General features: G+C 44.4%; 1 protein-coding gene across 1 annotated transcript in view; it reads left to right on the top strand.

The window, feature by feature from the left end:
- TRIO (trio Rho guanine nucleotide exchange factor) overlaps nt 1-26,647 on the top strand; it is a 349,468-nt gene that overhangs the window by 125,117 nt on the left and 197,704 nt on the right. The window contains exons 2-6 of the mRNA XM_081520842.1: nt 209-283; nt 11,755-11,869; nt 18,463-18,655; nt 21,097-21,609; nt 23,449-23,571. Of these exons, the coding sequence (XP_081376968.1) occupies nt 209-283; nt 11,755-11,869; nt 18,463-18,655; nt 21,097-21,609; nt 23,449-23,571 (1,019 nt within the window). The remainder of the gene's footprint in view (nt 1-208; nt 284-11,754; nt 11,870-18,462; nt 18,656-21,096; nt 21,610-23,448; nt 23,572-26,647) is intronic.

The following is a 26,647-nucleotide window of genomic DNA, read 5'->3' as shown; positions in this document are numbered from 1 at the left end:
CTGCTTGGTATGGGAGCCTCTGGGTCTGGGTCTGCAAGTTGCTCTTCCTCATTAAAGGAGAAGGATCAGAGACTTTCCTTCATAGAATAAAAACTTAACTTCATGGGTGTAAAGAAAGCAGCTGTGTTGGCATTGGAGATAAGGGTGGTTCAGAAATTAAATGACACTCAAGCAACCCAGTCATTGTATTTTCTCCTTTGTCTTTCAGGGTTTCGAAAAAACGATGAAATGAAAGCTATGGATGTTTTGCCAATTTTAAAGGAAAAAGTTGCATACCTTTCAGGTAAAGTTTAACTTTCTAATCTGCTTTATTGTTCCTTGTACCTTGATACAATGACAGAGTCCAAAATACTAAACTATAAACTAACTCACCTAACATATCATAACAGCATTGACATTTCAGTGGATTTTTAACTGCTTTATTCTTGTAGCATCGGCCTAAGAATTTGGTGCCCAAAGCATTTGCTTCTAGCTGGCAGGCACATCGTTGGTCAGATAGTATTGGTGATTACAACATGCTCATGTCTGTCATTCAACACACTTTGACTACCTTCCCCAGTTAGTTAAGTAAAAGAACTGATTTTTTAAGGTCTATCATCTCAGCAGCTGCTACTGCTAAGTTGCTTCAGTCGTGTCCGACTCTGTGCGACCCCATAGACGGCAGAGTTGGTGGAAATGTGACCAGGTCTAGAGGTGTCCTGAATTCCCGCCTCTCTTCCCGGTCCTGGAATTCCTAGAAAGCCCTCGTGTTCCCTGCCAGCGGTCCCCCACTGAACGGTAGACCCTGGTTTTGGGGGCTCCTGGCCCTCCTGCAGTGTAAAGACAGACTCTGGACTAGTCTCCCAGGCTCTGGGGCACTTACCTGCCCTTCCTCTGCACGTAGAGGGTCTGCTTTTGGGCTCTCTGCCCAGAGGCTCTCTCCTACCTGAACAGAACAGTTGTTGGATATTATACCTTTTTTTAATACTTTGGCCACCTGATGCGAAGAGCCCACTCTTTGGGAAAAGACCCTGAGGCTTGGAAAGATTTGAGGGCAGGAGAAGAAGGGGATAACAGAGGATGAGATGGTTGGATGGCATCGCTGACTCAATGGACATGAGTTTGAGCAAACTCCAGGAGATGGTGAAGGACAGGGAAGCCTGGTGTGCTGCAGTCCGTGGGGGTCACAAAGAGTCGGACACAATTGAGCGACTGAACAACGACAAGCACTAACTTACTTGTTACAAAAGAGAGGTTTGCAGGAGTTTTCTGCTGTGTTTGAGCAGGAAGAATCAACTAAATCTGTAGATTGTCACATGCTTTTAGACAGTGTTCCTGGATGTGTTTCCCTTGATTAAATTTTATCTTTCTCAAACAGGCATACTCTGCTGATCTGATGTCTCCTCTTGAACACATTTTATTTTAATTTGTAACACCACTAGCTGCTTTTATATGTTCTGTGTGTCCTTTAAGCGTGTGGGACGGGCATATATTTAGGACACAGCTTCCTGTGGTGTTTTTGCTAATGTTATCTTGCTTTCTGTCTCAGTGTTTCTTGGGTCCTGTTAAACACTGATTGATGATTTTGCTGAAGTAAATCTAATTCAAAGTGACTTTGAAAGGTTAATAGAAAAGTGAGAAGTTCATGAAAAGAAGAAGATACTTTTTTTTTTTTTAACTCTTTAGTCTTTATTTTGTACTGAGGTATAGCCGATTAACAATGCTGTGATAGTTTCAGGTGAACAGGGAAGGGACTCAGCCATACATACACATGTATCCGTCCTCCGCCAGCACCCATGCCCCCGCATCCAAGCTGGCACATCACGCTGAGCAGAGTTCCATGTGCTGTGCAGTAGGTCCTTTTTGATGATCCATTTTAAATATAGCAGTGTCTATGTACATGGCCATCCCAAACTCCCTACTTATCCCTTCCACACCAGCTACCAAAGGTTAGTTTTCTAAGTCTGTGAAGAAGAAGATACTTTAGATTGTTGGAAAAAATCTTGGTTAAAAAAAAAAATAAAGGGGAGGGAAAAAGCCCTTTTTGATGCATGGCAGTCCACTCCAGTATTCTTGCCTGGAGAATCCCATGAACAGAGAGAGGAGTCTGGCAGGCTACACGGTCCATAGGGTCGCAGAGAGTCTAACATGACTGAAGTGACTTAGCACAGCACACACACCGTAGTTTTGTAGCATTCCCAATTTGTGATCAGAATTGGCCAGTTAAAGTAGCACGAGGTCCTTGCTGATTGCCTTCAGCTTGCTATTACTGTGTTTAGGAAGGGAAAAGGGAAAACAAAAATTGTTAAATTGAAAACTAATTGATTACTTGTGTGGTAAATTTTTGGTTTTGAAAAATTTCAATGAAAGAATAAACTTCTGAACATTTTGTACCTCTGATCCTGTTTTTTTCTTGAGATAGAATTTGCATACCTTAAATCTGCCTTTTAAAAAGTGTACAGTCCAGTAGATTTTAGTGTATTCACAGGTTGTGGTACTATCACCACTGACTGTCTTAATCCTAAAGAGACTGTCATTGGCCCCCAAAGAGCCCTGTACCCAGTCCCAGATTCCTCCACTACACCTCTGATAGTTGCTGATATACTTTTTGCTCTGACCCCATTTTAAAACATATCAGAGGTATTTAATATTATGGTAACTTTGTAAAAGCTCTCCATGTGGATGACTTTTAGTAAATTGAATCTAAGTGAACTAACAGGGCTTTGAAAAAGCAGGCCAAAGGATCAGAGATTCTGTGAGATACCTATGAGCTCAAGATCTCTTAAGAAGCCAGCATGGATGCCTTGGACTTAAATATATCTGATCCTCATCCTCACCTCCAGGTACCCGGAAAAGTAGTCCTCATTGTACTTAAGTGAGACAGCACAGAACTGTTTCCTCCATTCAGAGGGGGATCTAAATGAGGTGAGATGACGCATCTAACATCTGGTGAAGTCAGAAGGAGGAGCAGTAAAAGAAGCGTCTTGTAGTTTATATTTAGTGTTGTGTGTCTGCTGCTGCTGCTGCTAACAGTCGCTTCAGTCGTGTCCGACTCTGTGCAACCTCATCCATGGGATTCTCCAGGCAAGAATACTGGAATGGGTTGCCATTCCCTTCTCCAGTTGTATGTATATAAGTAGGTATATTTATAGCTTACATATTTAGTGTATTACATATATTTAATGCCCTGTGTGTGTGCACATTTAATGGATGTGTATATATTGGGTTGGCCAAAAAGTGTGTTAGGGTTTTTCTAGAAGCTGTGATGAAAAAACCTGACTGAACTTTTTGGCCAACCCTACATACATACGTAATATCAACCTCTGCATGTTCCTATGCCATTAGGGTTTGGGCCTTAAAAGAACTCACCGGCAACCTCCTCTTTTTTTATCCCTTAACTTTTTATCGTGGAACATTTCAGCATCCGTAAGGAGAGTGACTAGTATAATGAATTTCTATGAATCCATGGATCACTTCAGTAAACTCATTTCATCTATGTTCCTTGAAAATCTTTAAAAAAAAAAAAACCCTCAGTTTATTATTAATAGACATAGAAGGGAATAATAACTCTTTAATAATAATAGCTCTGTAAAAGCTCATCAGTATTCATATTTCCCTGGTTGTCTCATAATTTGTCTTTACAGGATGAGCATTGCAATTGGTTGATGTGTCTGATGTATCTTTTTAATTTTGAGGCTCTTCCTCTCCTCTTCATTCTTTTTGTCTTACTCCTTTATGTTTATTTATTAAGCAAGGAAACAGTGTTTTCCTGTAGATATCCCTACATTTTGCTGGTTGCAGCCTTGGGTGGTCATTTAACATGTTCCCCTTGCCCTGGGTTTCCTGTGAACTAAGAGCTGAATCTTGCTGCTTGATTAGACTTAGCTTAGGTTTTGTAGGGAAATAGACAAAGCATTTTAATGAGTAGTGTTGGGTAGTTCTACTGGGAGTTTTATTGGGAGAGTCTGGTGTCTCTCTTTTATGACATTTAGCATTCATTGATATTTCTTGCTTAGATCTAATACTTTCTTAGGGTTGCAAAATGGTAATGTTCTATTTGGGCTTCCCACGTGACGCTAGTGGTAAAGAATCTGTGTGCAATGCAGGAGACACGGGCTCAATCCCTGAGTCAGTCCCTGGAGAAAGAAATGGCAACCACTCCAGTATTCTTGCCTGGGAAATCCCATGGACAGAGGGCTACAGTCCGTGGGTTCGCAAAGAGTTCAGTTCAGTCTCTTAGTCATGTCCAACTCTTTGTGACCGTATGGACTGCAGCACACCAGGCCTCCCTGTCCATCACCAACTCCCGGAGTTTACTCAAACTCATATCCATTGAATCGGTGATGCCATCCAACCATCTCATCCTCTGTCGACCCCTACTCCTGCCTTCAATCTATCCCAGCATCATGGTCTTTTCCAATGAGTCAACTCTTTGCATCAGGTGGCCAAAGTATTGGAGTTTCAGCTTCAACATTGAATATGACTAAAGTGACTTAGCACTCACACACAGTAACCTAATTATACCCTTTTTTCTTCATGTATCAACTTGGATATTCCATAAAGAGAAATGTCCCATCATCAGCTTCTTGGTTTCCCAGAGTTCATACAGGAAAGGAAGATCCATTGAGATCTTGACCTTTATTGATTCTTGACCTTTATTAGTTTTCAGGCAAATAAAAAAAAAATCATTAGTTGTTTCTTCACATAAAAAAGTGCTGAGATTTTATAAGTATCATTTTGAGCTCGTAATTTTAAATATATCTGATGTTTCCATTGCACTTTTTTTTTTTTTTTTAATGAAGTTAAATTTTTTTCATCCTTTGGCTAGTGGGAGCCTCTTCAGATTGGCTCCGAAATCCAGGTACCGTGGTAATAGCTTGTCTCTCTGCTGATGTGACAGGATGTTTCAGGCCCCTCTGGATCTGTTTCCTGTTCCATGTCTGCAATCAGCCATTTCTCTAAAGTGCCCTGGTTCTTTCACATGGGGCGTAGTGCAGGGTGCTGAGGAAGCTTACTCTTCTGGTGGGGTACTGTTTCTGAGTCGGATATCTGTGTGTGTGTGTGTGTGTATCTAGATATACACACACACACACACACATATATATGTATTTTTCTAAATGAGAAATGCTATCAGGGCTTTGTACTAACATTTCCAGGTCAAATATAGAATTACAGGTATTTTATTTTTCTTTGATTTTATATTTATATCTCCTTGTTTTTTCCTTATGCTGAACATCTTAGTTCCTACCCTCATCAACTTAATTACTTATCTACGTTGTAGTACTGATGTTATCACCACAGTATGAAGACCAGATGTAGTTCAGTAGTTCTTTTATTTTGTCATCCTAAGGATATGTGCCGCTAAGAGTCTGCAGCAGCCCTACTCCTATGTTTTAAAGTCACACAAAATAGTTCCTCTATGTGTGGGTTGTGTTCCTCCCAACCTGAAACTTAGGATCATTTATCTTATTTTACTTTGCATTTTTAAGCCTTGAAGAACAACCACCTAATCTTGCTTCAGTAGTAAGTAAAATGTATACACATCATTTGAGGGTTAAAAACTAAAAAAAAAAAAAAGGTAAAAATAAGGTATACTCAAATCTAGTTTCTCTCCCTGCCTTCTCCACCCTGTACCTTTCCTCTCCAATAGATAACCTTTTTTTGCTTTGGTTTTCTTCAGTTTTTGGTTTATTTCTTATACTTTTAAATGCGTCCTTCTATCCATCCATTTATTCTCATCTTCTTTCCCCACCCTACCTCCCCCACCCCGTCCTGACCAAACAGTAATTTGTTCTGCACCATTTTCTCTGCTTTGCTTCTTTCTTCTTAAACAGTAATCTAGAGAGCTGTGTGCAGCAGAATAGAGATTCCTCATTCCTTTCACAGTTGTACAGAACACTGCTGTGTACAGAGACTGTAGTTTATTCCATCTGTTGTCTGTTGATAAGTTACTCTTTCAGTGTAGCATTTCCAGGGCAGGGTGAACATTGACCTTCGGACCTGGGGGATTGACAGGAATATAGAATTTGATTGCCTAGAGTTTCGCTATTAGTGTTATGACCACCGACTCTAGTTCTTGTCTCAGTTCTGCAGAAAATTCTGCATTTCTTGGAAAGGGAAAGAGGACCTCCCATTAGCTGTGTGTATTTTTGCTAGCTTCTAGCACCGACTGAGGCCACAGTGACTCTGCTGGAAGGTCAGGCACCTCTGGGGGCCTTCCATACACTGTGTGTGCGCACTCAGTTGTGTCAGACTCAGCGAGTTGTGTCGGACACTAACTCCTTAGAGTATAGTCCACCAGGCTCCTCTGTGCATGGAATTTTCTAGGCAAGGATACTGGAATGGGTGGCTGTTTCCTTCTCCAGGGGATCTTCCTGACCCAGGGATCGAACCCACGTCTCGTGCTTTTCCTGCATTGGCAGCTGGATTCTTTACCACTAGCACCACCTGAAGCCCCCATACACTGTACAGAGTCCCCTTAAAGTCTTCATTCAAGGTTGTCTTAAACAAGTTTTTGATTCCCAGGACTCAGCAGGAACGAGGTACAGGCGGTGAGCATGAGAAGTTCAGGGCTGGCCATTATGGCCTCAGGCAGGGGCCCAGTGGACACCCTTTTAACAGCTTTGATAGCAGACTTAATAACAGCCATAATTTCTCTTTTACGAACCACACTTTCTCAGAGCTTTCCTTTGAAAAAGTTTGCTTTTCATGGTTAGTGAGTTATTATTCCTCAGAGGGGAGTAAAGAACCATTTTCAGTGGTATTGGAAACCAGAAATTCAGATGAGGGCCACGCAGAGAAGAATACAGTTGGTTCATTGAGATTTACATTATACTTCTCAAAGTAAGAAGGCTTTCTTAAAAAAGAAGTTTGTTCTCAGTATTATCAGCTATACTTCAATTAACAAAAAGGACAGAAAAAATTTATTCTACTTGGGTAAAAGGTGACTTTTTATTCATTCATTTAAAGAAAAAAGGTGACTCTGAATCTAGCTCCTTCTGTGGTCACAAGTTTCCTTAAGTTACCTTTGATAAGAGGAAAATGAGTGTCACTGGGTTTAGGAGAGGAGGTGTCACACAGACATTTATAGCTATTACTATGTAGGACCTTTCCTGCCTTCTTTCTAATACTAAAATAAACCTCAGTTCATTTAGCCTTTGTGCTTCTGTAGGAGTGTCCATCAGGCATTTCCATTTTTAACTTGCAGATACCTGATAGTAGGTACTGTTAATTAAGTTTGTTTGGAATATAAAAGAAGAATTTGTTCCTCCATTGAATGTTTATTGAGTCCCTCCTATGTGCCAGTCTGTTACCAGGAATTGAGAGGGTAAAAGATGTCAGTGATTGAACACAGGGGCTTCTGATCTAGTTGGGGACAGACAGAGAGAAAGAATATGCAAAGTGCATCATTTAGTAGAAGGTGATAGGGGCCTTACACAAATAAAATGTAGCAGTGAGGAAGGAATGGCAAAGCAGGTGCAGTTTTTATAAGAAATGAAAATAATTCAGTGTCATTATGAACATAAACTTCACCTTTTTTTGTCTTTTTTTTTTTTTTACTAACCGAGCATTTGGATAGACAGATACTCTTTAACAAGCTGTTGGTTTTTGGTTCTGCACAAAGATACAGAGACTGTAAAACTCTCCTAGTAGACAGCCTAGTAGACAGACATTGGTAGGGGCAGGAAATGGGTTTCCTGCCCTTCTCTTTTCACTGAATTTCTCATCTGTAAAGTGGGACTTGGGCTTCCCTGGTGGCTCAGTGGTAAAGAATCTGCCTGCAATGTAGGAGGCTTGGGTTCGATCCCTGGGTCAGGAAGATCCCCCGGAGAAGGGAATGGCAACCCACTCCAGTATTCTTGCCTGGGAAATCCCATGGACAGAGGACCCTGGCGGGCTATAGTCTGTGGGGTCACAAAGAGTCAGACACGACTGAGCGACTAAACCACCATCACCCCCACCAAAGTGGGGCTCTGTCCCTCCCGCCTCACCTGAGACTGGGAGCTGGCATCAGACGCATAGAGTACGTCTAGTAGATGGGGCGTTTGAGCTATAATATCATTATTTTTATTAGTTCAGAAACAAGACCTGGGAGCTTGTGGCTTTTCTGCTTCCTAACCAGGTCAGTATTTTCATTTGTGTACCTTCTGTGACATTGGCAACCAAGTTAAATCTTGGGAAATATAATATAAACAGACATCTGTGGAGCTGATTTTTAAGCTGTCTGAGGTTTAGCGACCACGTTCTTCTGAAGTAATACTAGCATATTTCATTGGTTCTAAGATTTTTAAATTTTAACCCCATTGGGAGGGGTCCTTGGATGATTGGCACCTGCCTGTCACTGACTGTGACACACCAGAGATCAGAAGATGTACCCCTATACAGGGAGGTTTGCAAGTGAAAGCAGATAATTAGATTATTTTGTGGCGAATATGCCATTTTTCTAGGAGGTGCAGTGGGGTATAGAATCCGCCTGCCAGTGCATTAGACACAGGTTCGATCCCTGGGTTGGGAAGATCCCCTGGAGAAGGAAATGGCACCCACTTCAGTATTCTTGCCTGGAGAATCCCATGGACAGAGGAGCCTGGAGGGCTACAGTCCATGAGGTCTCAAAGAGCAGGACACAACCAAGTACACATATGCCATTTTTTACTTCATAAGTGATTTTTGATGAAGTTTCAAAATAATCATGGTAAGTTGAAACTCTTCTGCGAAAGGGAAAAAAGACAAACTGCTTTTTTCCCTCTCTATCTTAAAATTCAAGTTCAGGTTTAGGTAAGCTCTTTTTACAGCACAAATGAGAGCCCGTTCATGAGCTTGCCGGCAGGTCTGCGGGTCCTCAGTGCCCCCAGCTCAGGAACGTCTCTGGTTGACAGTGGAGCAGTCGCTGGGTGGCCAGCACTCTGCACACACCTGCGGCTCGTCCTCACTCCTGGAGTGAATAGCGTGGGTGTGTGCAGTGTGTGCACACAGGTTGACTCCCCCATGACTGTCTCTGATGGGCAGATTCTGGATTCTACCTTTTTTCATAGCCATGCTGGAGCCCGCCTTGCTCACACTGAGAGATACGACGACCCCCAGAGGGGGGCCATTTGAGCAGGGATCATGGGCATTTAGTCTCCCTGATGAACCACACATCGTGTTGCATTTAAAAGCGATTCAAAGTGGTGTTGAGCAATGTGCAATGCTGTCCTGTTTACCGAAAGTGGGGTGAATGTGTTAATACAAATAGATGATATGTTTTACAACTCACGTTTCTGTAATATATGTTGATGTAGAATATTTTTGATCAAGAGAGTGACTCTTTTTTGAAAAGAATGAAAGATACTGGGAAATAAATACTGCGGTGTTACCTGTCTTATCTTGGGGACATGAGGTATTCCAAAAAAAAAAACAAACAAACTACAGCCAGTGATATTTCCCTCAAAATACTATCTGGTGTTTTAGAAGATAACTTTGTAATGGTACTCTGTCATTTACAACAGCACCGCTTCACACTCTTACCAGTATCTTTCATTCATATAAAAGGCCAAGGAGCCCATCATTTAGTTTTCCTTCTGATATTTTTATTACTTAGGAAGAACTTAAGCCACTAGTTTGAAAAATTATACAAGTTCTCGTCAGGGCAGGGAGCCCAGCTGTGACATGCTGGCACAGTCCCTTTGACTTTATTTAAGCTCTTTGAGCCTCGGTGTCTTTCATGATCAGGCTCACGTGAGGAGACTAACAGGATCATTTTGACCCTCAGATCAGAACTCTCGATGCCAATACCTAGCGTGTGTCCGCTGTGGTTTAGTTGTTGACCACATTTAGTACCTGAGTTACTGGTTTTATAAGTAATGTAACACTCTACTGGACTGCGTGACTTAACAGTACACGTAGGTCAGTTTAAACGTTCAGAATTAGCGTTAAGTGTCATTACTGTTAGAAGGAACTCATGTCCAACTCTTTGTAACCCCATGGACTGTAGCCTGCCAGGTTCCCCTGTCCATGGAATTCCACAGGCAAGAATACTGGAGTGGGTTGCCATTCCCTTATCCAGGGGATCTTTCCGACCCAGGGATCAAACCTGCATCTCCTGCATTGCAGGCAGATTTTTTTTACCGCCGAGCCACCAGGGAAGCCTATCAGTCATCCTAGGACATTGTAAAGACTCATATTGGTAAAATGTGTTTTAAAATACCAATATCTTCTGCTGAATATGTTTTCGGCATCCTTAAAGTAAAGAATCTGGTCTCCTGTTTGTTCTGTTTGCATTTTCATTTACCTTTGCTGGACAAGGTAAATAATTAAGATGAGAAAATAATGAAAAGTTTCATATTGTGGCTTGAATTTTGTGATCTCAGTACAGTACTTCTGAAAAAACATGACCGAGCTATAAAATTAAATGAAGTATACACTTGGGAAAACAAAAGTTTTCTTTCTGTGTGTTTTTTCTGAGACCCTTGGTAGAAATAATAAAATAAATGTGGCAGTTCCATCAGAAATATTCAGATATACTCGTAGACTTCCTTAGGGTGTATATATGTTAATGAGAAATATTTCTACCTTTCTGTCAAAGTCCTGTCACTTGAGAGTTATACCTAATATGTAATGAAATCTTTATAAAATTCTTAAACTAATTTCGTTCTGCTTTAAAATTCTTTGTGCCAGTGTCTCTCTCTCACTTTTGTTTTTTGTGTGTGGCTTTTTGGAGAGAGTGGGGCAGCTTGACCACAGGGGTCAGCTACTGTCCTTGAGAGGGGAGGGCTCCCAGGTTCCCAGCTTCTCTGAAGTTGTTATCCACACGGAGTTTGGTGAACAATCCTGTCTTTTCCCTGTTGAGATTTACAGCCCAGTTTGGTTGGTAGTAAAGAGAGCGCTTAGAATGTCTGGGAGAGAATACTTAGAGTGCTGGAGGAGAGACAGAGAGACAGACAGAGACAGAGAGAGAGACAGAGACAGAGAGATAGAGAGACAGAGAGAGAAACAGAGACAGAGAGAGAGACAGAGACAGAGACAGAGAGACAGAGACAGAGAGACAGACAGAGACAGAGAGAGACAGAGGCAGAGAGACAGAGCGAGAGACAGAGAGAGAGAGAGACAGAGAGACAGACAGAGACAGAGAGAGACAGAGACAGAGAGATAGAGCGAGAGACAGAGAGACAGAGAGAGACAGAGAGACAGAGAGAGACAGAGAGACAGAGAGAGACAGAGAGACAGACAGAGACAGAGAGAGACAGAGACAGAGAGATAGAGCGAGAGACAGAGAGACAGAGAGAGACAGAGAGACAGAGAGAGACAGAGAGACAGACAGAGACAGAGAGAGACAGAGACAGAGAGATAGAGCGAGAGACAGAGAGAGACAGAGACAGAGAGACAAAGAGAGACAGAGACAGACAGAGAGACAGAGAGAGAGACAGAGACAGAGAAACAGAGACAGAGAGATCCAGAGAGACTGAGGGAAGGAGACAGAGAGAGGGGAAGAGAGAGAGGTGTAAGGAGGTGAGGTTTAAGGTGAAGGAAGCACATGAATGTGAACTTGTTTTTCTCTCCAACCATAGAACTGAAGAAGGGAGGGAACAGACCCACTGAAGGCAGGAGACGGTTCTGGGACACCCTCCCCGTGGGGTGGCCTTGCCACTGGTCCCGGCGGAGCCGGGGCACTGGCCTTCCGAAGGTCCTTCGGGCCGGGTGGGCGGTGGCGATGCCGGGTGGGCGGTGGCGATGCCGGCCCAGCCTCCAGAGCCGCGTCCTCCCCTTCATGTCTGAGCGTGGGCACATGTCTGTTTGCAGGTGGCAGAGACAAGCGCGGGGGTCCCATCCTCACATTCCCAGCCCGCAGCAACCATGACAGAATACGGCAGGAGGACCTCCGGAGGCTCATCTCCTACCTGGCCTGTATCCCCAGGTGAGTGTGGGGGGCCTGGCCGCGCCCTGGACCCTGGTCCATCCGGGCCCCTCCCGGGAAAACAGCCCCCCGGAGCCCGGGTCCCAGCCAAGCGCTGCCACCATGAAATCGCATTCTTGCTCTGTTTCCCTCCCGTGACCCTCTCGCTCTTGGGTGCGGGGTGAGAGGGGCCGAGTTCCTTGGGGGGTGGGATGGGGTGCCCGAGGCAGCAGTGGCGCAGAGTTGGTGGGGGCCCTGATCCAAGACTGCTTCTTGGATCCTCGGGGTGCAGGCAGATGTTAATAGATGCCCACCGCGGGGGGCTGGTGACCGCCCCCGACCCCCTTAGGTTGACACCAGCCAGGGAGACAGCCCTGTCCTCTGGTGACCCCCCACTCCCCTCACCGTGGCTGTGGCAAGTCAGCTTTGGTCTGGATGGTCTGACCTTCAGAGGGAGTCTCTGGGTTTTTCTTCACGTTCTTGGGTGTCCTTTGTGGGAAAGCTATCACACATCATGAATGACACGTGAATGGGCCCCTTAATGGGCTTAAAAATGTGGAAAAAGTTTCCCTCTTTGTCTTACTCTGGTATTGCCTTGAACTGTTGAAATCATAGAGTTGGAAAGAGTCTTAGAAGTTATTTACTACTCTGTCACTTGTAAATATGGCATAGTTTGTGACCACCTCTTACTGAGCGTTTACTGTGTGCCATGTGCTATGCTAATGATGACAGAGAGAAAGAGAGATACAGAGGACAGTGCAGAAGAATAAAGAAATCCCTGCTACCCTAAATGATGCTTGTTGTAGAGTTTAAATGAACAGCAAGGTGAATTCCATCCAGGTGATCTTTTAAAAGCAGTTACATTGTTGGAATTCTGGATATAACTTTGGCAACTTGCTTTTTGGTCTTGAAATCTGTATTGATTGTAAATATTAAAAAATTACCTTTTCTTTCATTGATGCAATAGAAAAATTGATTCACATATATTGTCAATCATCTGATGACCCACTTTAAACAGAGACACAAAACTTTGTCCTAGGAATTGCATAAACAGAACTGGAGAGAAGCAGGCGCCCTCTTGCCTGTCCCCCGGCTCCAACAATGATCACTTTCTGCCCATCTCATCTGCTTTCCCCAGAAAAGATAGTACATCTCCAGCATCCTCTTGTTTCTCTCTAATGTGACCCTCCAACCACTGAGCACAGTTAGTTCACTTCATTTCCTGGATTTGCCTTTGTATTTACAATTCTGGGTGATAGGAAATGCCATTTTCTTGTTCTTGGTTCATTTAATGAGCAGGTAAGAGTGATGAGGCATTTATCAACTAATAACGGAGGAAGATTTCACAGTGGTCCAAATAGCAGTGGCAACAAAGAGATTCCTCTCCAGGCCCTCTCAGGTCCTCCAGTGACTGGAAAAGAGCCACGCTGCCCCCAGGGGGCCTGCAGAGGTGGGAGCACTCCAGCTTTAGCCAAACAAAGGGATCAGCGATTATCCTCAGAAGGTTCAGGGTGTGAGAATTTGGTGGGACCTTCCTATGGGCTTGTGCTTAATATCTGTGTCTGATAATTTGTTGTTAGTTTCAGAGTGATATAAACAGTCCTGGACAGTGGAGGGAGGTCCCTGTGGGACTCCTGCCTCCGTCCACCACCATCCACCCCTCCCCACATTTTCTGCGATATGAAGGAGCCTCTGGCTACCCCTTGGCCACACAGTCGCAGGACCACACATGCCCAGATGTGGAGAGAGTGCTCTCCGGGAAAGCGTGTGGGCAGAGTCAGACGGGCTGGCCTGGTTACTTATATTTATGGGTTTTCTGATTTATGTGATAGTAATCTGTGCTTCTCAGATCATCGTATTAAGGAAGATTATTTACACGTGTGCCCGGCGTGGTCTCTGCCCATGGTAGCTGCCTCAGCTGTAGTACAGTAATGTTCGTCTTTCATATTCGCTTTCAGTTATTTTCCTTCTTGCCACGTGTTCTAGAGCTGGATCTTCTTGTCTGTTTTTTTCTGCATGGCTCCCTGATTGTCTTTCCGCTAGAACGTGGCCTCGGAGTTAAACATCAGTGTGGTCTGAGCGGCGGTGACTAGTTTTGAGTATTGTTATTTGGGACACCTTCCCTTCCCCTCTCCCTTTCTAAAGAAACAAAACAATGAGAGTAATAGACTGACTTTCATATGATTAATTTGCAAGGAAACTTTTCCATGAAGTGAGTAGGAGAGAAGTCAGAGCGGAACTTCTTGCTAGTGTACGTGGGACTCCCGCACAGACATGAAATCACATTAATCTTGGTATATCTCTAGTTGTTTATTGCTCTTAACACATGAATTATACTAACTAGAATGTTTTGTCTTCTTTAGAATGATTTATAGTAGCTAAGGTTTCCCAGGTGGCTCAGTGGTAAAGAGTCCACTTGTCAGATGCAGGAGGCATGGATTCAATCCCTGGGTTTGGAAGATCCCCTGGAGGAGGAAATGGCAACCCGCTCCAGTATTCTTGCCTGGGAAATTCCATGGACTGAGGAGCCTGGTGGACTACAGTCCATGGGGGTCACAAAGAGTCAGACACAGCTGAGCATGCATGCATGCATGCGCGCATGCACGCACATATACATAGCAACTAAGTGGAGAAATCAATCTTTGGTCACCAGTGAGATCATGTGAAACTCTGAGTTGATTCGTTCATGAACATTCATATAAGAAGATACCTTCTTCATCTAGGAAATGAAGAAAGAAGACTTTCTTCTAGAGACCTGCATTGAAAAAGGACTTTAGTTTTATCTACATTTTTTTTTTTTAATCTCAGAGCTAAAGTGAAGCTTTTAGGTAAAGCTATAAAATACCTTGGTTAATAAGTTTCACTTTCCGATGAGCAGTGTCTTGGAGGTGGAGGCATGGCCCAGAGCCCTTGTGTAGCAGCCGTACTAGTTCACTGGATGCTCAGAAGTTAGAACGGGCTTTGGGGATGTTTGCACGTCACTGCTTTCTTAACAATGCCTGACTTTCAACTTGTAAAGACAGACGGGTGGGAAGGTTGGGCACTCCCAGCCTGGCTGGTCTGCTGCTCACGTTCCTTGGAAGTCCCTGGTGGGAACTTGTGTGTTGGATCGCAGAGGCAGGTGACTAGTTAAGCCTTCTGTAAACCGTACAAGCTCTGGGCACCTTTTGCTTGTGTCTCTCTCCAGCTCGTTCCTTTTGTTAAGCCTGGAGTTATTCAGGATTCCTTCTAAGCCCCTGTCAAGTGGAGCGGCTTTGTAGTTTTATGTACACACTGCATAGCGTTCTGTGAACCGAAAAACAGGCTGCCAGAGAATTGACCTCGATGAGGGGAAGACTGATAAAGCCCAGGCCCTAAACAGCAACTGATAACAACCATCGAACCCAGTGCTGCAGTTTGACCGTCTCTGTGGCACGTCCGGTGTGCAGTAGCAGGACCTGAGCCCGGTCCCCGCTGGGCAGCAGGCGTGGACATCCTCCCGCTCAGGCTGGTCTAGCCCCGAGGACCTGTGGAGCCCAGAAGTTCCTACTGAATGGACTCCTGCAGGATAGCAGACCCCGTGAGTGCCTGAGGAAGCCCAGGCCACTTCATTTCAATGACTTGGGAGATTTCGGGAGACATTTCTGGGAGTGCCAGCTGCCTCTTAGGATTTATGAAGGAGGCTGAGACACTCCCTGGATCCTGGCCCTGGAGCCAAGGGTGACCTCTCTCTAAGTTCATAGTCATACAGAAGCGAATCAGATCACTCCTCACTGTGTCCCACGCTGGAGTGATAAGTCAGGGGCCGCTGGGTCAGTCTGTGTTCCTAGGACTGTGAGCCGTCACCTGCCCAGGTTCTGTCCCCCCAGACTTGCTGGGAATGTTTTGGTGATGGGCCTCTTGCACTGCTGTGATGGTTGCAGGAACCTGGAGTGTCAGTTATTCTAATGCTGAGAGTCCGGATGAGGAAAAGAATGGTGTGTGTGGGAGTGGGGAGGGCAGGAAGGTGGAAGAGCTCATGCGAAGGAGTGACCATGCTTTTTTTTTTTTTTTTTTTGGTGTCTACAGTGGGCTCACTTTATTTAAAAAAATTTTTAATTAAAATTTTTTCAGTATAGTTGACTTACAATATTTGTGTTAGTTTTAGTTGTACAGCAGGATTATTCAGCTATATATATATTTGTTTTTCAGATTATTTTCCATTGTAGGTTATTACGAGGTACTGAGTATAGTTTCCTGCACTATACAGTAACCCTTGTAGTTTATCTGTTTTATGTGTAGCAGTTTGTATCTGTTAGTCCCAAACTCCTAATTTATCCCGCCCCATCTCCCTTTTTTCCTTTGGTAACCATGAGTTCATTTTCTCTGCCTGTGTTTCTGTTTTGTATATAGATTCATTTGTATTATTTTTTAGATTCCACATTTAAGTGGTACCATATAATATTTGTCTTTATCTGACTGACTTCTCTTGGTTCATCAATGTCATTGCAAATGGCAACATTTCTTTGTTTTTCACGGTCGACTAGTACTCCATTGTGTGTATAAGTATGTATATCACATCTTTATAAGCCAGTTCTCCGTTGCTGGCCACCTGGGTTGTTTCCATGTCTTGGCTATTGTTCATTGTGCTGTTATGAACACTGGGGTGCACCCCTAATTTTTGAATTAGAGCTTTCATTTTTCTCTGTATGCTTGTCCTGGAGTGAGATTGCCGGATCATATGGTAACTCTCTTTTTAGCTTTTGCGGCAGCTCTGTACTGTTTTCCATAGTGGCTGCACCAACCTTCCCACCAACAGTGTGGGAGGGCTCCCTTTGCTCCACACCCTCTTCAGCATTTGTAGACGTTTTGATGCCGGCCATCCTGACTGGTGTGAGGTGCAGCCTCATTGTAGTTTTGATTGCATTTCTCTAATAATTAGCAGCGTTGAACATTTTTTCATCTGCCTGTTGGCCGCCATCTGTATGTCATCTTTGGAGAGATGTCTGTTTAGGTCTTCTGCCCTTTTTTTTTGTTAGGTTGTTTGTTTTTTTGGTATTGAGTTGTATGAGCTGTTTGTATATTTTGGATATGAACCCCTGTCAGTCACATCATTTGTAAATATTTTCTCCCATTCTGTAGGTTGTCTTTTTGGTTTGTTGATGGTTTTCTTTGCTGTGCAAAAGCTTTTAAGTTGGTTTAGGTCTCATTTGTTTAGTTTTGCTTTTGTTTCTTTTTCCTTGGGAGATTGATCTAAGAAAATACTGCTGCAGTTTATGTCACAGAATGTTTTGCCTGTTTTCTCTTCCAGGAGTTTTATGATGTCATGTCTTACAATTCTTTAAACTATATTGAGTTTAATTTTTGTATATGGTGTGAGAGGGAAAGTATGGAGTTTTAACCCATGTTTATGGACACTTTGACTTTTGTTTTTTCTGTTTTTTTTTTTTTTAACTTATAATTTTATTTATTTATTTACGGCTGTGCTGGGTCTTCGTTGTTTTGAGGGCTTTCCTCTGGTTGTGGCAAGCCGGGACTAAGCTCTGATTTTGGTGCACGGGCTTCTCATGGCGGTGACCTCTCATACCGCGCAGCACAGGCTCTAGCGCACAGACGCAGTAGTTGTGGTGCACGGGTTAGTTGCTCTGCAGCCCAGGGATCAAACCTGTGTCTCCTGCATTGGCAGATGGATTCTTGACCACTGAGCCACCAGGGAGGGCCTTGTTTTTTTGTTTATTGCAGATATGCTTTATATACATTTCTTGTGTCCTCAGAGGTTGAGATTTAATAGAGTTCATAATTTTTATGTCTTCATTGAGGACATTCTTAAGAGAAACCAGCTCTTTTGTTGAACAGCTCAAACTTGGAGAGAAGAATACAGTGACTCCTAGCGCTGCCTTGACTTGTTGCTAAGAGGCAACCGTGTTCTCTGTGGCCTGTGCACTCTCAGTGCAACCTGCTAAAAAAGACAAATAAGATACAGTAATCTCATGAAAGTAGGTGTACCCCCAGACCCTGCCAGGCAGCAGATCCCCTGGGGCTGGTGAACCACACCTGAGAAGCCGTGAGGGAACTCAGGGTCCCTGGCAGGTTAAAGGGAATAAGCTGGGACGTTCAAAAGCTCGCGCACGCTGGTGGGAGTGGTCCCAGCTCCCCGCGATCCTGGAGCCCGGGTGACTGCTGCGCCCAGCCCTGTGTGCGTGGTCGGGGTTCCCTCCCTGTTTGGCTCTGTCCTTGTTTAGTGGCCTTTTACCCTTAGTCGGCAGCGTGTGTGATCAGTTAACGCACACAAGGCCACAGAGATGGGCAGGGTGGGCAGTGCTTTTCTCTAAAGAGAAGACAAGATGCAAAAGCCGTGGGCACAGCGTAAAGACTTGAGCACTTTGGAGGCTGATCCCTGTGCGGGTACAGTTAGTCTGTTCCGTCAAGGCACCAGGGAGGGCGAGAACCACGGCTAAGACCCATGCGCTCTCGGTAAGATTCTGTGTCCAGCGGCTCCCTGGGTACCAGCGCGGGCCGGCCAGGCAGTGGGCAGAGGGACCCGCCCCGCCGGCAGCAGGATGACAGAAGCAGAGCCCGCCTTGCCGGGCCAGCCTCCGACCAGACACAGGGGCGAGCCCTCGCGTGGTGTCAACCTGCCTTTTCTTTCTCTCCAGTGAAGAAGTCTGCAAGCGAGGGTTCACGGTGATCGTGGACATGCGCGGGTCCAAGTGGGACTCCATCAAGCCGCTGCTGAAGATCTTACAAGAGTCCTTCCCCTGCTGCATCCACGTCGCGCTGATAATCAAGCCAGACAACTTTTGGCAGAAGCAGAGGACTAATTTTGGCAGTTCTAAATTTGAATTTGAGGTAACTTCCCCGTGTAGCCAGACCAACTCAACCAGTAGGTGTGGTTTATTAAAAGCTTTTCTGTCGTCATTGTAGGCTGCTTATAGATGTTTCAAAACCATGTATCCAGCAAAAGCTGCATACCTTAGTTAACATATGACGTGTAAAGTTAGTCATTATGTTAAATAAGACAGTCAGATTGGTTTGTCACCTGATCTCTGTGGGGCTTTAGGTTCCAGGCCTCTTGGCTCTGGGCCGTGGGGTTGCTGGGGAGTAACCTGTGTGTCCTAGGCAGAAACCTGTTTCCTTTCACGTCTTGGGATAAAATAGCTTTATTGTTGAGCGCAAGTGACTTTAGGTGGCTTCTGAGGCCTCACTGTTAACCTCAGCTATGGAAATGAGGGAATGATAGGGAGAAATGCCCAACCTCTTGAGTTCCTGAGGAGATGTGTGGGACAGACTGACTTTTTATCGCGTCCTTAATTAATGCTGGAGCGAACCATCTGCTCTGTATTTCATACGTCAGGTCTCTCGTTTACTAAAAGGATGCGATTCCTTAAAACCCCGGGCGGAGCCCTGGATCCAGTTAGCACAAGAGGTCGCTGTCTTTCAGACAGTGTGTAAAACAGCCCTCAACCTGCTGCCTGACTCTCCTTCTCCTGGAACCTCCTTTCCTTAGGCTCCCAGGCTTCTGACAAAGCTCTGATGCAGTTGGTTTCATGAGATTATTACGGGGAGAAAAGTACTCTGGCCATCTGGAAACTTAATTCGTGCCATATTGTGTAATAAAATTTAAATATTTCCTAATTATCAATGCTAATTTTTAGTTGACTAGATGGTTCATCTAGCCACTTTGCCCAAACATTAGGTTGCAGCGAATGTATTCATGTATTTTAAGGTTAACAACAATACTAGTGTTAAACATATCACACAATATTAGTTCTTAAGCTTGATGTTACATGTTACACCTTTCAGAGTCTTTTCATGCATATATGACTTGCATTTTAAAATTTGGTTCCATGGTATGATTTTCAACCTGAAATCTGTGTGTAGTTTTTGAATTTGAAGCCACACTCAAGAGGTTTAGGTGAAAGGTGAAACCAGTAAGCCTTTATCTTCACACACAGGACGAAGTGAGTTTGGAGGGCAGTTTGTCGGATGTTAGTTCTTTTCTTGACACAGAATGTAAAATGTGTTGTGTTTGACGATGCACATTTTAAGCAGACATAGCAGTTTGTTGGTGTAAGGTCTCTAGGCGTTTGCTCATCTCTCCGTGCTGTCTCCCTCTGGGCCTTTAAAGTTTCCTGCCCTGGTTTTTCCATTGACCGGCTCTCTACGTTATCACCTGCTTCTGCCCATGAAGTGATTGCTCCATGGACGTTTTTAAAGTCTGGGCAGATGAGACAGGAATGAACCTACGGTCACATTTCAGGCTAACATGCTGGGCCGGTAGCCACCCCTGTTTCTAGCTCTGCCTCTTTTTGCAATTTCTTATGCCAGACGTCACAGAGACAGCGCTGTAGGTTTCTCTAAGACTAGAGGTAACAGAGGTGGAGCTACATAAGCCTCTCTCTGTTTTGTCTTTTGGTTATAGGCCACATATTTTTTTTTCTCTTTTCCTTTGTCTTCATCTTTAACTTCCCCTCCTTATGTTTTCCTTGAAGCATCATAACTAATATTAAGTCCGCATCACATTCTGTTAGGGTGAGATGGAGATTTATCGCCTAGGTTGTAATAGCCCTAGAGCCTTGTGAGCATTAGATTGTTATGTAGGTGATATGCAACCTGCGTGCTGCTCAGGGACTTCCCTGGCGATGCTGTGGTTGAGACTTTGCCTTCCAACACAGCGGGTGCGGGTTGGATCACTGGTTGAGGAGCTAAGATCCCACATGCCTTGAAACCAGACAACCAAAACATGAAACAGGAGCAGTATTGTAGCAAATTCAATGAGACTTTAAAGATGATCCACATCAAAAAAAATTAAACAAAAATCTGTGCTGCTCAGAGTCACCATGGATCTCTGCAAGTGAATGAAACATTTGTTCTCTTTCCAGCTTTGTGAGACGGGCGTCTGCCAGCTTTCTTGCTAACCCTTGAGCATTTTCTAAATTTTTAAAAAGTCACTCATGTTCCAGTGTGCCTAACGTAGTGAGTTAATTTCCACATTCTTGGAAAGAAATTGACTTTCTTTAGCTGTCATGAAATTCATGATTCTATTCTTTTAGGTTTTCCAACTAACAGCCATATGTTGCTCTAATGAATTTGTCTTTCACCGAGTGTACTAATGCTTCTTTTCATTTACATTTGTTTTAATGGGGCCAGCACAAAGTATGTTATGTTTTCTGTAAGTGGATTATTTGCTTCAAGTTTGAAAATCTGTGGTTAAGCGTTACAAATTGCATTATAATAAGACCACGTAAGATGGGTTCATCTTCTCACACGTGATTTTCTTTCCCCTTAAGACAAATATGGTCTCTTTAGAAGGCCTTACCAAAGTAGTTGATCCTTCTCAGCTAACGCCCGAGTTTGACGGCTGCCTGGAGTACAACCATGAAGAATGGATTGAGATCCGACTTGCTTTTGAAGACTACATTAGCAACGCGACCCACATGCTCTCTCGGCTGGAGGAGCTCCAGGACATCCTCGCCAAGAAGGAGTTGCCCCAGGATTTGGAGGGGGCGCGGAACATGATCGAGGAGCATTCCCAGCTGAAGAAGAAGGTGATTAAGGCCCCCATAGAGGACCTGGACCTAGAGGGACAGAAGCTGCTGCAGAGGATTCAGAGCAGCGACAGCTTTCCCAAAAAGAACTCGGGCTCAGGCAACGCAGACCTGCAGAGCCTCTTACCCAAGGTGTCCGCCATGCTGGACCGGCTGCACTCAACGCGGCAGCATCTGCATCAGATGTGGCACGTGCGCAAGCTGAAGCTGGACCAGTGCTTTCAGCTGAGGCTGTTCGAGCAGGATGCTGAGAAGGTAGTGGATGGGGCGGGGGGTGCTACAGTGCTTCCTGGAGGGAGGCTGTCTGGGTCACTGGGTCTGAGCACCCGAGGCCGGTTTGGTCGGGAGAGAGGGTGGAAAAAAAGGGCTGGGGAGGGGCAAGCCGCTCTCATGGCCCCAGTTAGAGAGCAGCAGTGTCAGTTCAGAGATCTCCCCTCAGTCTGCTTTCCAGCATTTCTCATTGCACATGCAGGGCTCTTCTAGAAACTTAGAGTGGTTAATTACTGATGGTTTGGTTTAGAATGCCTGTAAGATAGATGCAAATATTTTCAATTAAAAAAGTGAAAAGTTTATAGACTATATTATTAAAAACAGTAATTACGCATATATTTTTGTAACACTTGCTCTTCCACTCAGAAAAGCCAGTGAGAAAACACCCTTCAGATCCATTATTGAATTTGTTTTCACAATAAAAGGCGAATAATGAATTAAGAATAATAGCTTCTGGGAAATAACAGGCAATAATTACGGTTTCCTGTTAAACCAGCAGGTCAGAGTGAGCTCTTGTCTATCTCAGCAACGTGAAAACAGGACACTTACTTAGAGGAAAGGGTTGCAAGCCGTGAATGTGGGTGAATTGATCTGTGTTAATCTGAGCTCACTGAATCCTTTGCAAGGACAGGAAAATATTTTATAAAGTTAAAAAGCACATTAAAGTCTTTGATATAAAGGGATCTTTTGAAAGGTGACAGTCTAGCACTATTATCCCATACTGTTATTTGGTAAGCTTCTAACCTCTATTTGTTCAAGTTGACTCTTAAATAGCACGGGAGTTGGGGTGTTGACACTCGTGCAGTTGAAAACCCACGAACTGCGTTCTCTGCTTCTAAAACAAAGAAGTTGATAAATGACTCACCCGAGGATGAGAAGCTGAAATAGTTTGGTAGAATCAAGGCTCCAGCCCCAGTTCTTTTGATCCCATATATTGTGATCTCTAGTTGAACGCAGCTTTTTGCCACACTTAAAGATGTGTAAAATGAAAATACAGGTTCTTCATTTATTGAAAAATATAGATGCTTCATTTACTTCATTTATCTGCATGTAAGTAGACCCGTGCAGTTCAAACCCAGATTGTTCAAGATTCAGCTGTAGTGCCTTGTCAGAGATGCTAGAAAATCTTCCTTTCAGTTACTCAACAAGCAAGTGACTGTCCCTGGGTTCTGTTCACATCACGCAAGCAGTGTTAATTGACAATCATTTCTTTTCCCTTAAATGTTTTCCTGGGAACAATATAATTAACATCATTTTCCAGGTAGCATCTCTATTGGATCTTAAGAGGGGTGTCATTGTTAAAGTTTTCCCCATTTCTTTTTATTTTAATGATAAATTTTATTGTTTGCACAGGGAATTTTTTTTTTTTAATTCTTCTTGCATTAAAGAGCATAATCTCTTAGTCATTGAAATTGCTGTCAGTAATCTGTGGGCAGAGCAACACCCATCCAGAGACCTGTAAGTTTGTAATTTCACCTAACGGGCCTTTAATTAAAGAGCAGTGTGGCTAATTATGTGGTTCAGTATAGCAGAGAGTCAGAAGATTGGAGTTTTAATCAGCCTGGGGGATCTGAATGACTTCTCCTATGTATCTACTTCTTAATTCCTCATCTGTCTAAGGAGCACCCTAGGTAAGATTTTCTTGTAGCTCCTGCAAATTCAGAACTGTGACTTGGTAGCTGTCTAGAGTCTTCTGGGCCCCAACGCCAGAGAGGTTGTCGGCGGAAGGATGCTGCCCTTCCTTGGTTTGGTCCGGTTCCTGGGGCTGTATTAGGCCTCTCTTTCTCGGGAGTGATCCCAGGTTGTCTTTTTTCATCCCGGTAGATGTTTGACTGGATCACACACAACAAGGGCCTGTTTCTGAACAGCTACACCGAGATTGGGACCAGCCACCCTCACGCCATGGAGCTCCAGACCCAGCACAACCACTTTGCCATGAACTGCATGGTAAGACACGGGTGCAGAGCGTACTTTAGCAGACGGGGGAGGGTATTTACATGACTACTTCCCAGCACGCTGCCCAGAGCTCGTGTAGGGCCTTCTGATGATCCGATGTAGCAGCTGACCTCCAGTGTGGGAGATTCTCTGAGGTAGCAGTGTGTAGGTAGCTTGTTTGTAAGTTTGTAAGCGAACAGAAGTGGAAACAAGCAAACCAACCAACCAGTGAAACTTGAACCAGTTCACTTGGCCAGGCCCACATGCATGGTTTTGATGCTGGCTTCTGAACTGTCCCTCTCGGGAGCCCACAGGGCTCTTTTCAGAGGCTGAGTTGCATGAACTAACCCACAGTCAATTTGCTGGCAGCCCTTCATGATGAAGAAGTAAGCCAGCCTGCCGCCTTTCTCAGGGGCATCCTCCAGTTCTCCTAAAACGCGAGCGTTCCTCCCAAGTTGAGTGGAGGACAGGGAGTCTGACATCAGTCTTTCCGCAGTCCTGTGGCTCTCTGGATACCCTTGGCCTGTTGTGATATGATTGAGATTGCTACAAGATTGCAGTGCAAAATCCCCCGAAAGAACCCACAATGAATTTTAAATAACAGTCTTAGTATATTTTTGGAATTAATGTAACTAAAATAAAGCTATATATTGTTCTATAGGACATAGGGTTCCTTCTGTAGAGAGTTACTCTAGAAATTTTCACTTTAGAGACAGTTTTGGTGTGGACTTTGAGCCAGACCTGTGAAGTTAGTTAGCCCTCTTTGCCTGGTAACGTGTCTAAAGAGCATTGAAACGATACAAAGATGGGGTCATTGTTTAAATTAGTTCAGTAAGAGGCCATTTCATTAGAGTTCAGTCCACAAAGTGCTTCACTTTGGATAGTTTAAAAAAAAAAAGATTTAGCAATTAAAATTTTTGTAATAGGCACTATCCCAAAAGTCTGATACTGTTCTTGAGTTTGAGGTAAGAGAATTTTGGGATTCAAGATTGAGCCTGGGTGTAGATGAGGAGAATGAAAATGTGGGCCTTTATGGGAACCATCTTAGAAGACTTTTTTTTTCCTAACAATTTCCTATCAATTTTTCAAAATATTCAGAAGCTTCCAACTAATAGTGAAAGACATATTCAGCCCACCACTATCACATACTTTGAAAACTAGAAATACTAAAATATATTTTATAAAAACTAGAAAGGAGCAGAAAGGGTCCTCTCCCCGTCCCAGTGTTGCTAGTAATTAGGAATCAGCAGAAGACGAAGAGGCTGGGCATGTGGGTTATGAATGTAGAGGTTTTTTATTCTGACTTCTGTTTACCGTGTGACCTTGGGCAGCCTGTTTAATCTTTTTGAGCCTCAGTTTCCTAATCTCTAAAACGGGGATAATCTCTACCTAACATGATGCTGCGTTATTTTACTTACCAAGTTTGTGTAAGACACTAAGCAGAATTTATCAAGTAAGTACTTCATAAATGGTAGTTGCTACCAGTGATGTTATCACCTCATTAAAAATACTGTCCATAGTTTTAGTATATTATGGTAAGTAAGAAGCTCTTAAAACTCTTAAGTACTCTTAAAAATACCTTTTTTATTTTTAGGTTTAAGTATGTTTTCTATTTTCCTATGATGCACTTCTATCACTCCTCTAAGTAAAACTTTTAATTTAAAAAGGCTATAGTCACTTGTGCACTGCAGGTGACAACTGTTGGGGGCGCTTTGCAGGCCTCCCAGCCCCTAGTTCTCGACACCTCCATGAGTTCCTCATACGTCTAGGACATTTACTTATGCAGGAGAGGGGCCTGTTAACCTTCAGCCCCTTCTTGTGCTGTCTGCTGTGTTTTAAACATTTTTGACAAAGAAAATAGAAGTACTAGATGTCAGGGAGCAAAGTCGACTTTAAGAAAGCATTTTAAGGGACTGCAACGGTCATGCTCATTCTCCCATCACAGGTGTTTTAAAGGCTCTGATGGTAAGAATCTGGGTGGAGGCACAGCTAACGTGGGAAATTGTACACTGCCGTGTCTGTGCACGCTTGTCTGGGCTGTGTGCACACTCATCTGGGCTGTGTGCCATGTGGCTCCTTCATCCGGCCGTAGCAATAGAGGCATGACCCAGGCATGATTCAGAGAGCTGTCCTCTGCGTGCAGAGCACAGACAGTTTGAGGGGATGGAAGCCATGGAGTCCCTGAAGCAGGTAGAGGTGGGGTGCAGCCCTCTCTGTGGGCCCCCCAATAGAGCTGTCCAGGTGGATAGTTCATCCCCACATCCTGACAGAGGGCACCTGCTGATGCTCTTTTGAACAGACCTTTGGAGTAGATTTTCCTCTTTAAGGATCCAGAGAAAACAAAACTTGGTGAGTCTGGTCAGTGTCTCTAGAGGGAGAGAATGTGTATGAGAAGGGGAGGCATTGCTCCTTAGGGGACAGTTGTCGGGGCGCTAATGCCACGCGAAGCCGTGAGGCCAGTTCCCCTCGGATGGTGGCCTCGACTGCCCGTCACAGCCTCACAGAGCGCCCCCCCGCCTGCCGGGTGAGCCCCACACCCGGACGTGGCAGCTGGTTCCAGCCTGCAGCCCAGAAAAGTGCCTCAGCAGCCGGAGTCTGTGGCTCTGTAAACCCAGATGAAGGCGGCTCCGCTTGGTCAGGCTGCGATCAGGAGCGAACGGAAGGAATGAGTAGACGAAGGTACAGAGAACGCCACGCGCGTTCTGAGGATGCTTCCTTGGGTCGCTGCGCGCGGGGCGACAGTGACGAGGCTGGTGCGGGGTCCGAGGGCGAGGCAGCGGGAGATGGCCCTGAGTACCACGTGGGCAGGAGAGATGGGAGGAAGAGCATGCGGATGTTCAGGCAGGTTGGGTAACCCGTTTGATTTAGGGGTGAGGATGACGAGAGCCAGAGGTGAGGCTGTGGTTTGGGGAGGCCCAGTGCACGGTGCAGTGTTGGGATGCATCACAAAAGTCTTAGTAATAATAAATATATGAAGAGCAGCAACAACCGAGGCTTCACTGAAAGTGCGCGTTCCGCACCCTGCCTCTGCTTTCATGTCATCCTTAAAGGTGATGGGAGGCAGAAACGGAAATACCGAAGTGAGAAC

This window comes from Giraffa tippelskirchi, chromosome 8, assembly GCF_054371585.1.
Source record: "Giraffa tippelskirchi isolate mGirTip1 chromosome 8, T2T-mGirTip1v1.2.pri, whole genome shotgun sequence".
NCBI lineage: Eukaryota > Metazoa > Chordata > Mammalia > Artiodactyla > Giraffidae > Giraffa > Giraffa tippelskirchi.
Note: the sequence above shows the minus strand (reverse complement) of the source record. Positions and strands in the feature narration are given on the sequence as shown.